The sequence below is a fragment of the Lycium barbarum genome, chromosome 8 (assembly GCF_019175385.1).
Source record: "Lycium barbarum isolate Lr01 chromosome 8, ASM1917538v2, whole genome shotgun sequence".
Classification (NCBI taxonomy): Eukaryota; Viridiplantae; Streptophyta; class Magnoliopsida; order Solanales; family Solanaceae; genus Lycium; species Lycium barbarum.
Genome location: NC_083344.1, coordinates 5,263,578 through 5,279,635, shown reverse-complemented (window position 1 = coordinate 5,279,635; position 16,058 = coordinate 5,263,578). Strand labels below are relative to the sequence as shown.

The window sequence follows — 16,058 nt, the reverse complement described above, 5'->3', positions numbered from 1 at the left end:
GGAAGTTTGCGAGTGTTTTTTCAACGAGAAGAACTTCTTTTAGCACAAGATAGAGTTTAAACGGAGAAATTTCAACTATTTCACCACACTCTTCGATAATATATGATTCAAATATTTTTCATTTTGTAATTCAAATGGGAGACTTAAGGATAGAGACCAACTGCTTTTGCATTGGCCCAAGGTACTTCCAATAACTAATCATAGAAGAACATTTTTTTTTAATCAAATACTCCACACTATTTGTTGACGAGAAAAAAAATATCACAAATAGTTATTATACATTCATTATAATTGAAAAATAGTCATTTCTCTAGAGTTTCAAAATCCACAACTAAGATATCCTGGAGCTAAGCCATCCTGGCAATTTTCCAAAATTGAGTGTAATTTGGTATAATTACACAGTTTGACAAACAAATTTATCAAATAATTACTTGGTTAGGTGGGAAGTGGGTGTAATTGAAAGAGTGTAATTACATGATTACTTTTTAATTTCTTTCTTTTTTTGTTTTATTTTAATTTATTTTTATTTTTACCTTTTAATTATTTTATTTTTAAAATATATTTTTCTTTTTCATTTCGTTTTTGCTCATTCCCAACCTTTACTTCTTGTGATTCCATTTAATTGCTTGTATTTTTTTATATTATTTTATTCATTTAGCATAGCCATGTTATTATTCAAATTTTTGAAACTATACCTCTTAGTATTAGAAAAAATGAGTCATTACCAAACTTGGCATATAAATGAGTGATGTCATCAAAGTAGAATTTCACTGTGAAATAGAATTATATTTACTTAATTTACGTTGGAACTTACTTATGTAATGTTGGAATTTGACATAAGAGTATTATGTTAAACTTTATTTTGGATTTTGAACTTAGGTTATATTTTCGATTTTAATTTATTTGTTTTAGTACTATTGTCTTGTTATTTCACATTACATGTTGTTTATTTTCACTTAGAGTTGATAATTTTTTTTTGGTCAAACATTTGAATAATGTTATGGCATTATATTTATAAATACTGATTTTTTTGTCAAACATCCAATCCATGGTGTTCTCACAAAAAAGCCTGCTTTTAATTTTTATAATTAATTCAAATTAAAATATTATTAATTCAAAATGTATGTGTGTGTGTATATATATATACAATTATTTTTTACAATATTAGTTACAAATATATGATTATTAATTACTATATTTTCAAGAAATAATGTGTTGTTAAATACATAATTTAATACCATTTATAAAAGGGACATATTTTTCAAATATTAATTGTTAATTTTTGATAATTAAAATTTATTTTTAAATTAAACTAACTTATAATTATATTCGCGCAACCAAACAGTATGCTTGTAATTACATCATGACGAACAAACATGTCGTTGTAATTACTACCCTAGTAATTACACCAATTCCAATTACCAGGTGGCTTTCCAAACAGACCCTTTATGAATTATAAAAATCCATGAAAATGGAGTAATTATTTTTCAAAAATAAGATCAAAAGGTGGTTAATCAGTGCCATGTCCACCTCATTGACCCCATTAGTTGATTATATATGGCCTACGTACTTTAATATATGCTACGTGGCTAAAATTTGAGAGACAAGACAACCCTTGAAATTTATTCAGAATGATATTTACATTTGCTTAAAGTTTCTTAAAAAAGAGAAAAAACAAAGCAACCACGTTAACATATTTGTCAGTTCACAAGTCACTTTCCACTTTCCAGTAGTCCCCAGCAAAGTGAGTACAAAGGTTACTTTTTAATTATTTTTTTCCAGGTCTCATTCATTTATGGTCTTCACTCAATTCATGCTCCAACCCATTTATCACATTGAGCCACCAAACTTTAATTTCTCAATCAACTTCTCACCTTTTTAATATTTCTCATTTTCTTTTTTAGCTACCTTTTAGTGGAACAAACATGTGGAAAAAATCATCAACTTCTTCAAAAAGTAGTAGAAATGAGGTAATTAAAGATGAGAATAAATACACTGAAGGTGAAGAGAAAAATAAGGCTTGTATTATTGATTGGGAAGTTAGGCCTGGTGGTTTATTAGTTCAGAAAAGAGTTGGAGTTTCAGCTGAAGCTAATTCTGTTGCTGGTCCTATGATCAAGATCAAAGTCTCTTATGATTCTTGTTACCATGATATCATCGTTCCAGCTGAATCAACATTTGGTAAACAACTTGATCATCCACAATTTTTTTTTTTTTTTATTGTTGATCATAGTTAAGAGAACGGTAGAGCGACAGTAAAGTTGTCTCTGTGTCTGTGTGACCTATAGGTCATGGGTTCGAGTCGTAGCTTGCTTAAGGGTAGACCGCCTATTTGACATCCTTGGGGTGCGGTCTTTCTTGGACCTTGCATGAATGCGGGGTGTTTTGTGCGCCTGGTTGCCCATCTATTGTTAAGAGAACTGCGACAGTGTGAGCTTGCTCATATTGGCCGTGTCAACTTGTGAATAAAGAAGGGTTGTGATAGGTTGACTAATGTAAAACAAGTCAATTTATTATGATTTGCAAACTTTATACACCAATAGAAAATATAGTAATTTTTAGTACTTTTTTTTTTTTTTTTAAATTTGGTGTTGACTTAAGATGAGCTTAAATGGAACGGCAGGAATAGTGAGGTTCATAAAACCGACCCCAACTTTTTAGAATTGAGGCGAAATTTTTGTTGTTGTTGTTCATAATACCTAACAGCCTCCTTAATTAGATGGGATTTCCATGTGTCTGATTTATATACACTGCCGAATGTGCAGAAGAACTAGCTATATGAAATTGATTGTTAATGATTGTTCTTGGTTTTTTTTGGCTAGACAGTAGACTCCCCCCACAAGCACCTGCAGCCACCAACATTGTCATTTTGAGTAAAACACTAAGTTAATATGTTTAGTTACTTACAGATTAGAGATATAGGTGAGTGGTGATTTGAGAGGAGCAGATAGTCCACATCTGCTTCTGGCCTCTACACTTGTACATACTTTTGGTTATTAATAGAATGTACTGTTTAAACAAGAAAAGAACACTAAGTTTACTTGAGCATAGAAGGATAACCAACTCCTGTTATGCTATTTAAGGAAATAAAAGGGTAATATAAAAGGATCTAACAGTACAATTATTTATTATTATTATTATTTTTAAAACATTATCAGTGCAATTTAACTTGTTATAGCAGGCTTGACAGTTAGTTTCACTTATTAAGGGCAATACCTATAGCTGTCTTTTGAGTAATGTGATAGTGTAAAAAATTCTTAATAGGAAGACTTTAAGTCAACCCAGTGCCAGTATATTTCTTTGCTCCATACTTGTTATATACTAATCAATTAAATTGGTTAAATTATTGTTCATATTGAAAGGTTCCGAGATTCATAAGGGGCTGTTTAATGATCCTCGAATATTAGTTATCAGTATGTACAAGTTAAACGCAAAACAAACTGTAGGGAGTACTAGGGACTGCCAAAGTACTGAAATTTCAGTTGGTGGCAATTAACATAGGCCATTTTGTGACTATGCATACTGGACTTAGATATTGATGAGATATTGCCCTGCCAATACTTACTTAGTAGCTATTTTTTTTTCTTAATTTGTGACCTAATTGCTTTGTGTTAACGAAATGAAGGGAACCTGAAGAAAATTCTAACCTAATTGCTTTGTGTTAATGAAATGAAGGGAACCTGAAGATAATTCTATGTGACAGAACTGGGCTACATCCTAATGTTCAGAGATTATTGTTCCAAGGAAAAGAGAAGGATGAGAATGAATGTTTGCACATTGCTGGTGTAAAAGACATGTCAAAGGTGATCCTAATGGAAGATCCAGCCAGTAAAGAGATGAAGAAAATGAAGAGTACCTCTGTCTCTTGTGATGCCATCGCCCGAGTAAGAGTAGAGGTCGATAAGCTCTCACACAGGGTACGTAAGTATTCCTACATCAGTGTTTCCACTAGAGTTTGGCGTAATTTTGCACATGGTCATTCAACTTTTAACTTGTGCACCAAAGTCGTGAATTAATTTTGTAAGGGAAAGTTAACTCAACTATGCATATATATCGCAGAGGATAAAAACAAGTTGAAAAATGCTAAATTTGGTACAAGAAAACACAAGTAAGCTGCCAGAAAAAACAACTCGCTATTACAAATGTGATTTTATATCATTGGTGCCACATGATATTATTTAGGGTGAGTTGTTGAATGGTAACTTGTGTTTTCGGGACCATAGCTATTACAAAAATTAGTTTTATGACTTTAATACAATGAACAGAAAGTTGAATGACCATCCGTAAAATTGATCTGCAGAGTTCTTTTTTTTTTTTTCCTTTCTTGTAAAAGCGTGGATTCTTGATTATGTAAGTTAATTGCTTTTCGTGTAGGTTGTGGCATTAGAGGAAGCTGTGAAGAGAGGTACTAGAGTTGAGGACAGAGATTTTGTTGGTCTAACAGAGTTGTTAATTATTCAGCTTCTTACACTTGATGGTATTGAGGCAGAAGGAGAAGCAAGAGCTCAGAGGAAGAAGGAGGTCAGTTGTTGCTTAACTCACAAAAGCTACTATTAAGACAAAATTAGCTTACTAATTATCCAAATTAAGAACAGCATGAGAGTTATTTTCGTAACAAGGACAAGTAAATATCTCAAAACAAAACTAAAAACGGAGTTGCTAGTCCTTACCCCTTGCTCCATGTACAAAACAATATTTTGTCATGTTAAAGTAACTGAACTTTGTGTAAATTGCTTAGAAATACAAATGATCGGAAGGTCAAATTGTTGGCATTCGGGTTATGACATGTCAATATCAGACTAATTATCCCATTCTCCATCGAGTAGCAACACAATTGGCTGCATATTGGTTCCACTTTTGTAACTTGATTTCTTATATTATGTTATGAGATTTTTACCTTCAAAAGAGAGAGTTCTTTAAATAATTGTTTAAGTGATGCATCAGACCTTCGCATCAAAGAGAAGTAAAATGTAATACCCTTCTTGAGTAGTGACAAATTCGGAATTTAAAACTATATTCAGAGTCGCGAAAGTGAGTTCTGAAATATACATATAATTCTATTTATACCTATTTTCTTGTGTGCGCACACATACCTATACAGTGGCACGTAATTTTTTTTGTATAAGCAGTGTCGATATTTGAAGAAGCGAACAAATAAACAAATTACTATAACAAGAGGTAATTACCCTCATTATGTCAGATGACATTGCTTGTAGCAAAGTACATCCGCCCCTATATGCTGCCGAATGTGGAGTCCATCCGTTCACTATAGTAAGAAATTTTAAACCTGGTAGACCAGTGTTTATCTACCGTGTTTTGATGTTTCATTTTATTGATGTTATATATATTCCGTGAATATTATTTTCTTCTCCTGGCAGGTTCATCGGATTCAGAGTTTTGTTGATATGCTGGACAATTTTAAAGAAAAAAATTCTAACTTTGTAAGCAATTCTAATGGTACTTCAACGGTGACTACCAAATGGGAAACGTTTGGTCCAGGAGTTGGAAGCCTGACTGCACCAAATCGATTACTGCAATCCACAAAAATCACTAAGGACTGGGAAGTTTTTGACTGATTCTGAGTAATGAGTTTCTTGTTTTTAATGATCAATTATTGCTTATACTTTTTGGTGCACTTATATTCTACCTTTTATGGTTTAGAAAAGCACAACAAGTACCAATTAAGGTTTCTTGTTTTTAATGATCAATTATTGCTTGTACTTTTTGGTGCACTTATGTTCCACCTTTTATGGTTTAGAAAAGCACAACAAGTACCAATTAAGGTTTAAATCATACAACTTTTTTGGTTCTTCATCCCATGTTTGTATCCATTGTCTAGCCTGATCAATTCAAATTCACGTGAAAAAGTCTTATTTTGATGGTAAAACGCTCTATACCAAAGAGATTATAATGAATTACTTTAAAAGGGTGTATTTGTGTTTAATAGTTTGATCTCCGTATTATTAATATACATATTTTTATTTTTCATTTGATATGTATAAAATAAAACATATATTCTTGCGTAGCTGAATTCATCTGATATAACCAAGCAAATGTTTACTACATACATATAGATATTGTGAAGCACACATAGCAAGAATCCGTTGTAGTCTAGTTGGTTAGGATACTCGGCTCTCACCCGAGAGACCCGGGTTCAAGTCCCGGCAACGGAAGAAATATGTTTTTGTTCTTTCTTATTTTTATATGCTAAAAATGGAAGGAAAAAAAATTAGCAATAGTGTACTGGTAATCTGATGTATTTGGCACTCACTTTATAATGCTAATCAGAAAAAATAAATAAAAAATGTCTGGAGAAAAGTTTGCTGTGGATTATATGCATCAAACTATAGACAATTCTTTTTTCTAAAATAAATAAATCATTTATCCCCTTTTATTTGGCAGGGTCAAAACCTTTTGAAATTGAGACGAAATGCATCTAGCTTTGATAATTCCCAAAAAGCTATCAAAGGCTTCATCACTGCCATTTATACTAGGGTCATTTGCACGATAGCCTTCAAAGGCACTGGTCTTTAATTTTGTCCCTCAAATTGGTGGTCTTTAATTTTTGGCCTTAGCTAAAAATTTCTTGATTTCGGGTTCGAACTCTCATTCAATCAAATATTAAAAAAAAAATATATATATTAAAAAAAAAAAAAATTGCAAGAAAACGAAACTCTACCTCAGGCAAATTTTCAAACTCTACCTTGAGGTAGAGTTTTGTCTTTACCAAAAGGCAAAATTCTGTCTTGCCTTCAGGCAATTTTTTTTTCTTTTTCAATTTAGTTAGAATTTTACAAACCTCTATTTTAAGGCGTAATTTTTGCCCGAATAGGCCTAATTTTGGGCCAAAGTTAGGCCTATTTAGGCAGTTTGCATTCGTGCAAAAGTTAGGCCTATTCAGACAGAAGTTTGCCTTCCTGAATAGGCTTAACTTTGTCCGAATAGGCCTAATTTTACTACAAACTTTTGAACTCCGATTTTTTTTTAATATTTAACTGAGCAGGAGTTTGAATCCAAAACCCGTAAATTTTAAACGAAAAATAAAAATTAAAAATTTCAAATTTAAGTGGCCAAAAATTAAACACCAGTGCCTTTGAATGGCATTCCGCACACTGTATCTATATTACTGCTATTGATGTTTATTCTCGTGTCATTGTCATGCGCTAAAAAGAAACGTTTTTAAATAGCTACGGTGGTTGTGAAGTTCTACCATTCTTCATTAAAAAAATGTCTTTTTCTTTTTGGGGTTGAGAAGAGCAGGCGTGTGCAAAAAGCGCTTTGACCGATTAACCCGATCAACAAAAATGTTATTAATTTATCGGTATCGAAATATTGATTAACTATTTGTAAATGGTTTTATAATTTTTTATTGGATTATCAGTTCGATTTCTGATTTTAAGATTTTTCTTAATGGTTAAATCGATAACGCAATAACATTATATTAATATTAATTTTTTATCCCTAATTGTATAATAATGGCTATTTCCTTTATTCCTAAATTCTTAATTTCGTTCCATGAGTACTGACTAGGAACCGCAAGGAACACTTCCCAGCTCTCTGCCTCTCAAAAATCCTCTTCTTTCAATGCGATACCGCTAAGTTATTTGAGTTCTTTCGGATACTTGCAGCACCTTATTCAGTTCTTCCAGTGATTCTCTTTTGAATTTGCTATTTTAGTACATTTTAGAAAAACTGAAGAGTGATGCCTAAAGGCGAGAGTGATCGGCTAAACCGAAACCGAACTAAGGATAAAAAATTGATAACGAATATCTTATTGGTTTATTTATCGGTTTAGCGTATTTAAAAATCTATTAACCGAACGGATAATACACAAACCGAACCGAACCGACCGATAAACATCCTAGTAAGAGGACATAGAAATGAAAACAAAACTTAATCAAAGAATTTTGTGAAAACATTTTTTTTTTTCAAATTTTTTGAAACCTCTTTGCAAACAAACTCATTAGAGACTAGAGTTTAAAATGATTACACTTGGAATAAATACCGAATGCGTGATTTTTTCTTCTTCCAAGAATTGGCTTAAAAATTATGAGAAGTGTTTAAATTTATAGTGGGCGGGTATATTTTTATAGTGTTTAGTTTTTTTTTTTCTATTGCTCTAGTCCTGGGAAAAAGAATCACCAAAGAAGGATAAATTTTACTATCACTTGATAATTGAGAGATGCTTAAAATCTTTCGAAAATTCAGTGATGATTATTTTAGTTTATAATTTATTTTTAGATTAATAGAGTGTTCTGCTTTATTTTCATCAAAAGACAAAAGAGTATCATTTCCAATTGCAAAAGGTTTAAGGGAATTAACTACTTATATTTTATTGTTTCAACACTCTTATCTCTGACATGGTCATATTCTTCATTAAACCATTTTCTAATCAATCTTACCTTAACGAAGTTAACAATCCAAATTGAGCATGTGACACCTTGATTCAAAGTTGGATTCCTTTTATAATTAATATTAATATGTATCTGAAATAATATGTTGTTTAACCATGATACATTAATGGAAATAATAGGCAAAAACACACCTGAACTATCACTTCTTCATAAGTTTCACACTCCAACTATTAGTTATTTCCTTTTCCCACTTGAACTATCAATATCTATATATTAAAACATACCTAATTGATTAGATGGTAACAATTTACGTAGGAAAAGGAACAACTGATAGTTAGCCTAATCAGTTTTGAGGTGTTTTAATACATACATGGTAATAATTCAGGTAGGAAATGGGAAGAACTGATAACTGGGTGTGAAACTCGCGAAACGGTGATACTCCCTCTATTCCAAAATAAATACTATTTTAGGGGTGTGATGTCAATATTACCCTTTTACTTCTTTCCAAACTTTTCTTAAAATTAGAAATAGTCAATTTTGAAAAATGCAAAAATAGTTGAATAACCCAATAAAGAGAAGGGTGATTAAAAAAAAAAATTAATACATTTTTAGATTTTGAAAAATTCATTTATTTACATCATAAAAAAGTGCTAGAAATTCATTTTATATGATAATGGAGGCAGTATGATGTGTTTTCTTTTACATTAATTCACAAAACATCAATTTTTATTTTTATTTTTCCGGTTCAAGACTGAAGGATAATTTCGTCAAATGCGAATAATTTTTGTTTGAATTCGTTAAAAAAATATCTTACGAATTCAGAGATCAGACAAAATGGATAAAGAGGGAAAAAGCAATACCGATAACGGGATTACAATCACAGTCAACGTTAAGTTTAACAGCCTATCGATACCCGTTGAAATCTCCTCAGAGTCAACCGTCAAACACCTCAAATCACTCATCCAACCACTCACAAATGTTCTCTCTCGTGCCCAAAAACTCATTTGCAAAGGTATTTTCCTTCAATTCTAACGTATCAGTGGTATTTTTTTTAACAATCGGAGTTCCAAAGGGCTGAATTGCTGCAACAAGACCACTATTTCACTTATAGTAGTCCTTATCATTTACTTTAGGCTTAATAAATTTCATTTAGACACTCGAATTAAGACTTGTTTCCAATTGAGAACCTGAACACATAATACAATGTTCTTATTAGACACGTTCGGTTCAAATTTTTAAGGCATAATACATAAATAAGTAGGTTCTACAACTTTGGGAGTGCAAATATAGACACCTCAACTTGTCTCCACTGTGTTTCAGGGACACATCATTTTGAAAGTTGGAGTGCGACACAGTGAGGACAAGTTGAGGTGTTTATATGTGCACTTAAAATATGTCACTTTTTTTAATTATATATATTTGTCTCAATAAGCTGCAAAACCTCAGGCCTTCCAATTGAGGTTGATGTGTATACTTAAAGGAGATTGACATATTTTATGTGGTTAACTTAACTACCTAATAGACGGTTGAGAATACATAGTTTTTTTCAATATTTGAACCATAAGTGCCTAATAGGAACAATTTATTACGTGTCTAGGTGCTCAATTGGAACAAACCTTAGTTTCAGTGTCTAAATAGAATTTACTGACAAGTTTAAGGGGATGTGTACGTATTAAGCCTTTGATTTAATAGTTGACACAGTTTGTGTGTTTTTCATGAATAGGGAAAGTTTTGGTGGATGAAATGACACTGGAGTCGTCGAAAGTTAGAAATGGTGCGAAGATCATGCTTATAGCTTCCCGAGTGGTAATTCTTCATTTTTCTATGCATTATGCTCTTTTTCTTGAATTTTATTGTTAGCAACTCTCATATTCGAAGCAATATGATCGCTAAATTAGACCATAGAGAATCTCCTAATTGTTCTAGAGCTCCAGAGCAACTAGAAAGAGATTCTTTAACCAGAAAAGATTCGGTTCAGGTGTAGGATACCTATTTAGAAGAATGAATTTCCCTAAAAACGTTTTTGTTGGCTTACCTACTGTTTGGATTAAAACTTCAATGTGTTGCTACACTAAGTTTGTTTACGGATTTGGATATCATTAGAAAATGTAGAGAACCTCTAGTATTGTAAAGCCTCTTATTCGTCGTAGAGGACAACATATTGATTACTAATGAAATGGGTCTACGCGGAGTAGAATGTATATATTCAGATATAGTGTAGATTAAGGTGTAATTGACTGATCCGTACTTGTTGTCTTTGGATTCTTTATAAAATTGGAAAACCAGAAATTCCACTTAATATACCCTAGCTTATTTAAAACTTAAAGCTTTTGATGTCTTGAGTTATTTACTTATTTGCAGGGCATCTCTGTCTCATGTGAAGCTATTGCCCGAATAAGAGAAGAGGTCGATAAGCTCTCACCCAGGGTAAGTAATTTTACAGATGATTCAACTCTCAATTTGTTGCATCAAAGTCATAATTAATTTCGTAACGGAAAACATGCATATATATAGTGCAGAGGATAGAAAACGCCAAAAGATGCTAAATCTGATATCAAAAAACACAACTCACCTCACATACTATCCATATGCCACAACATTAAAAAAGAAAAATCATTTAGTAACTGATATTTCTCACAATGTGGCAAATCATGGGTTTTTCTTATTGTAGTTGAGTGGGTCGAAAAAATGTGCCTTTATAGAAGTGGTACCACTGATATTATGTACGGTGAGTTGTTGAAGTGGTGACCTACTTGTGTTCTCAGGGACTCGCATTTTTCCTCTCTTTTGTTTACCTTTCATTTTCACTTTCTTTAATTGTACTTAGGTAGCTCTTAGTCCGGTAGAGGCTTAGACTCTTAAAAAACGCCATCTACTTCGTCGCGACTGGCTCTGCTAGGCTTGGTGCGGTTGAGCGCACTCTTTTCTTTGTCCAATCCCGTTTTACCATATAAGACTGACTTCTTACCAACTCACCAATCTTCATGGAGAAGACCTGAAATAAATTTCCCGAGCATGGTTATGATCAATGTGAAAATCAGAATGCCAAATATAAAAGCAAGGATTCGTGGTTACGTATGTTTGTTGCTTTTCTTGTAGGTTGTGGCAATAGATGAAGCTGTGCAAAGAGGTACTAGAGTTGAGGACAGAGAATTTGTCATCCTGACAGAGTTGTTGATGGTTCAGCTTCTTAAACTAGATAGTATTGAAGCAGAAGAAGAAGAAGCAAGAAGCAAGAACTCAAAGGAGGAAGGAGGTTAGTTGATGCTTAACTCACAAATGCTAGTATTAAGACAAAATTAACTTGCTAATTATCCCAATTAAAGAACAACATGAAATTTCTTTTAGTAACAAGGACAAGTATATTTCTTAAAAGGAGACTAAAAACAGAGTTACTACTTACTAGTCCTTATCCTTTGATGCACATGATAACGTCGACTCAACGAAATTTGAGGCCTAAAGCTAAACCTTCTTAAAAGACTTGAAATTTATTTGATAAACAATTTTATATGTCTATTATATATATATATATATATATATATATATATATATATATATATATATATATTGGGTAATGATGGTATACTCCCATACTACTTTGAATTGCTTGTTCTTATCTAACCTTTTTTGCCATGCTTTTTCTTGAGCCGAGGGTCTTTCGGAAACAGCCTCCCTACCTTCTGAGGTAGGGGTAAGGTCTGCGTACACTTTACCCTCCCAGACCCCACATTGTGGGATTTCACTAGGTATGTTGTTGTTGTGGTTGGTAATGATGGTATACGGACCATGTTGTATGTATCTTGATTATTCACTCGGTTACCTGCTAACTTCCACCCCTAGAGATATTTTGTAACTCTGCTCAATAAAATTCAAATAATATTTGTATAAAAAGCATATATTGATCGTTAAAATAATATTTTTATAAATTCTCATAATCTAATAATCTCAAGTTTGTACCATTGTACCACTAAGTAGATGTCGAAATAATTTCATATATTTAAAATAATTCAAGTCTATTTTGAAGTAAAAAAATGACTTAATCTACTCTTATAAAAATAATCAACTCTATAAGAGACTTCATTTTTTATGTTATTAAAGTCTTCACCAAATTATTCATTTTCATATATTGCATTTTTGCTGTAAAATCCGAATTATTTATCTCAATAACCTCTATCACATTTTTTTTTTATAAAAAATCTAGTATCTTTTATAATTTTATAACATGTAGATAATGTAGAAAATAAATTTTTTGGGGCATTCAATTTTTGGGGCCTAAAGCAATTGCTTTAGTGGCTTTCCCCTTTAGCCGGCACGGGATAACATTAAAGTCACAAAACAATATTTTGTCATATTAAATTAACTGAAAACACAAATGATCGGAGGGTCAAACAGTGTCGATATGTGAGATACTTTTAGCAACAACGACAAGTAAATATCTCAAAACTAGACACTAAGTTACTAGTCCTTACCCCTTTGCTGCAACTTCTTCTGACCTGAATTTTAGTGGTAGTAACAGATAGATACATTAAGGGATTAAATTTAGATATGGTCAATGAAGTCTACACACAACAGAAAAAAAAAACAGCCAAGTCATAAAACTATTTTTGTCACATTAAAATAACATCACATTCTGTGAACTGCTCAGAAATACAAATGATCGGAAGGTCAATTTTTGGGCATTCGGGTTTGACATGTCAATATCAACCTAATTTGCCAATTCTGCAGAATAGCAACCCAATTGGCTGTATATTAGTTCTAGTTTTGTAACTTTATTTCTCATATTATGTTGTGAGAATTTTTACCTTCAAAAGAGAGAGTTCTTTAAATGATGGTTTAAGGGATGCATCAAACTTTAATCTCAAAGACAAGTAAAATTTGATTCAGTTAAGTTCTCAAAACAAGTAAAATGTAATCCCCTTCTTGAACAGTGACAAATTCAAAATTTAAACTCGGTAAGTTCTGAGTTGCAAAAGTGAATTCTGAAATGCTATGTTGCTCGGACTTTTCAAAACTGCTGATGGGTGCGTGTCGGATACTCCAAAAATAAATAGTGTATTTTTGAAGAATCCAACACGGGTGCGGCAACATTTTTGGAGAGTCCGAGCAACATAGCTGAAATGTACACCTAAATCTATTTGCACTTTTATGCACACACACCTCTGCCAAATGTGGTCAATCCTATTCACTATAATAAGGAATTTTAGACTTAGCACACCCGTTTTTATGTATCATTCTTATTGATGTTATATATCGTGAATATTATATCTGTAAGCTATTTCGCAACATCCAAACTCACGAACTCATAGTTGGATCCGCCAGTGGACCAGCCGCTGACTACAAAATTTCTGTCTCCTGGCAGGTTCATCGCATTCAGAGTTTTGTTGATATGCTTGACGATTTTAAATCAAGAAACTCTTAATGCAGTGCAGACACTTGCAAAATATGACTGTTTACTAGAAGAGTACAATTCAATGACACTTTTTGCTCAACCGCCCGCCTTTGCAGTACCGGCATTCTTAGCTGATCAGACTGGCAATACTCGTGTCGTCACACCAACATCAGTGCATGTCTTGAAGAGCACTGCTTTGTAGGATCAGCTCCCACACATACTCCTTATTGTAATGGCTCATCGAGCCAAACCCCCTCCTCTACATGTTGTAGTTAGTCATGAATGTAAATGGATCCTTGTACGTGTATTTTGCAAAGCTAATACATATAAAATAGTACTTTTCCTTTGGACCAATTTTTTTTTTTTTTTTTAAGTACTGGTACTAACTCAAAGGTGACTACCAAATTGGAAACGTTTGATCCAGGAGTTAGAAGCCTCAGTGCACCGAGTCAATCACTGCAATCTACAAAAATCACTCAGGGAACTTTTTGGCTGATTCTGAGCTATGAGTTTCTTGTTCTTTTTAATGATCAACTACTGTTGTCCTTTTAAAACCATTCTTGTTGCTTACTATAATTTTTTAGTGCACTTGTATTCCACCAGTTATAGTGTTATGGTTAAGAAATGCACGACACGTAATAAGGTTTAAATAATACAATTTTTTTGGTTTTTCATCTGTTTTGTACATATTTTGGGGTTAGGATAATGCAGATTCGCGCTGGAAAATATGATTTCACAGATAAGGGCTTCTTACCAAGCAAGAATCCGTTGTAGTCTAGTTGGTTAGGATACTCGGCTCTCACCCGAGAGACCCGGGTTCAAGTCCTGGCAACGGAAATATTTTTTTCACTTTTTTTGAGATTGAAACGAAAATGTGATGATAATTCTGAAAAAGCAATCAAAGGCTTCATTAGTTATATAATCCTTTTGTGATCTTCGGCTATTTATTCACTAAAAATGGTTTTTTTCTTCTTCTTTGTGAGAACTTAAAATGAAAAAAAAAACTTGTACCAAAAGTTATATAAATTGTACACTCTAACCAACTACTTCTTTATCTCACGTGACGGATTTATGTCATAGTACTGAATATTTATTTTCTTCAGAAATTATATATAAGTGTCTTAAGAGGACTAACACAGCATTGAATACTTGTACTAGAAGCTAAATAAATTGTACACTTTAACACAACAATGAATACTTGTACCAAAAGTTATATAAATTGTACACCAATTACTTCTTTATCCCACGTGGACTTATGTCATACTACTGAGTATTTATTCTCTTCTCATGTACTCCCTCCATTAACTTTTACTTGTCCACTTTGGACTTTTCATGCTGTTTAAAAAATAATAAATAAAGTGCATAATTTACCAATGTACCCATATTAATTAGTGCATATTTTTATTAGATTTGAAAAATGATTTGAAGTGAGTAATTAATATTATGGGTAAAACAGAAAAAAATAAATTGTCTTATCTTGATATGCTAAAAGTGACAAGTAAAAGTGAAAATTTATTTTTGGAATACTAGACAAGTAAAAGTGAACGGAGGGAGTATACACGTATGCACTTCAATTTTAATTCTCCTACACATTTAAGTGCCTTAAGAGGACTAAGACAACGTTGAATACTTGTACTAGAAGCTATATAAATTGTACATTTTAACACAACAATGAATACTTATACCAAAAGTTATATAAATTATACACTTTAACCAACTACTTCTTTATCCCACGTGGACTTATGTCATAATACTGAATATTTATTCTCTTCTCATGTACTCCCTCCGTTAACTTTTACTTGTCCACTTTGGACTTTTCATGCTGTTTAAGAAATAATAAATAAAGTGCATAATTTATCAATGTACCCATATTAATTAGTGCATATTTTTATTAGATTTGAAAAATGATTTGAATTGAGTAATTAATACTTTGGGTAAAACAGGAAAATATAAATTCTCTTATCTTGATATGCTAAGAGTGACAAATAAAAGTGAAAATTTATTTTTGGAATACTGGACAAGTAAAAGTGAACGGAGGGAGTATACAAGTATGTACTTCAATTTTAATTCTCTGACACATTTATTTTTGGAATACTGGAAAAGTAAAAATGAACGGAGGGAGTATACACATATACACTTCAATTTTAATTCTCTGACACATTTATTTTCTCCGTGCACTTTTACTTGTTCACTTTTGACTTTTCACGTTCTTTGAGAATTAATAAATAAAGTACTCCCTCCGTCCTATAGGACTTTGCCACATTACTAAAAATATATGTCCAAATTACTTGTTCATTTACAAAACCAAGATAAAA

General features: G+C 32.3%; 2 protein-coding genes and 2 non-coding genes across 5 annotated transcripts; all 4 read left to right on the top strand.

Annotated features, from left to right (window-relative positions):
- The first annotated feature begins 1,815 nt into the window (after positions 1–1,815).
- On the top strand, positions 1,816–5,816 carry LOC132605792 (BAG family molecular chaperone regulator 4-like). 2 transcript variants are annotated; one of them, XM_060319032.1, is made up of 5 exons: positions 1,821–2,181; positions 3,676–3,917; positions 4,375–4,521; positions 5,379–5,589; positions 5,687–5,816. In XM_060319032.1, exons 1-4 carry the CDS (start codon positions 1,926–1,928, stop codon positions 5,574–5,576), a joined length of 843 nt encoding a protein of 280 aa, XP_060175015.1. In that variant the 5' UTR covers positions 1,821–1,925; the 3' UTR covers positions 5,577–5,589; positions 5,687–5,816. The 2 variants fall into 2 exon arrangements, with proteins under 2 accessions (XP_060175016.1, XP_060175015.1); XM_060319033.1 differs by lacking the exons at positions 5,379–5,589; positions 5,687–5,816 and adding an exon at positions 5,201–5,346 and having other exon boundaries at positions 1,816–2,181.
- A 284-nt stretch (positions 5,817–6,100) lies between these two features.
- TRNAE-CUC (transfer RNA glutamic acid (anticodon CUC)) lies at positions 6,101–6,173 on the top strand. Its single transcript has one exon. It is a non-coding gene; the product is annotated as a tRNA-Glu (tRNA).
- Positions 6,174–9,172: 2,999 nt separating this feature from the next.
- LOC132605791 (LRR repeats and ubiquitin-like domain-containing protein At2g30105) lies at positions 9,173–14,091 on the top strand. The gene is made up of 5 exons (XM_060319031.1): positions 9,173–9,366; positions 10,078–10,160; positions 10,716–10,781; positions 11,454–11,610; positions 13,714–14,091. Exons 1-5 carry the CDS (start codon positions 9,189–9,191, stop codon positions 13,737–13,739), a joined length of 510 nt encoding a protein of 169 aa, XP_060175014.1. The 5' UTR covers positions 9,173–9,188; the 3' UTR covers positions 13,740–14,091.
- A 416-nt stretch (positions 14,092–14,507) lies between these two features.
- TRNAE-CUC (transfer RNA glutamic acid (anticodon CUC)) lies at positions 14,508–14,580 on the top strand. The gene has a single exon. It is a non-coding gene; the product is annotated as a tRNA-Glu (tRNA).
- Positions 14,581–16,058: the final 1,478 nt, after the last annotated feature.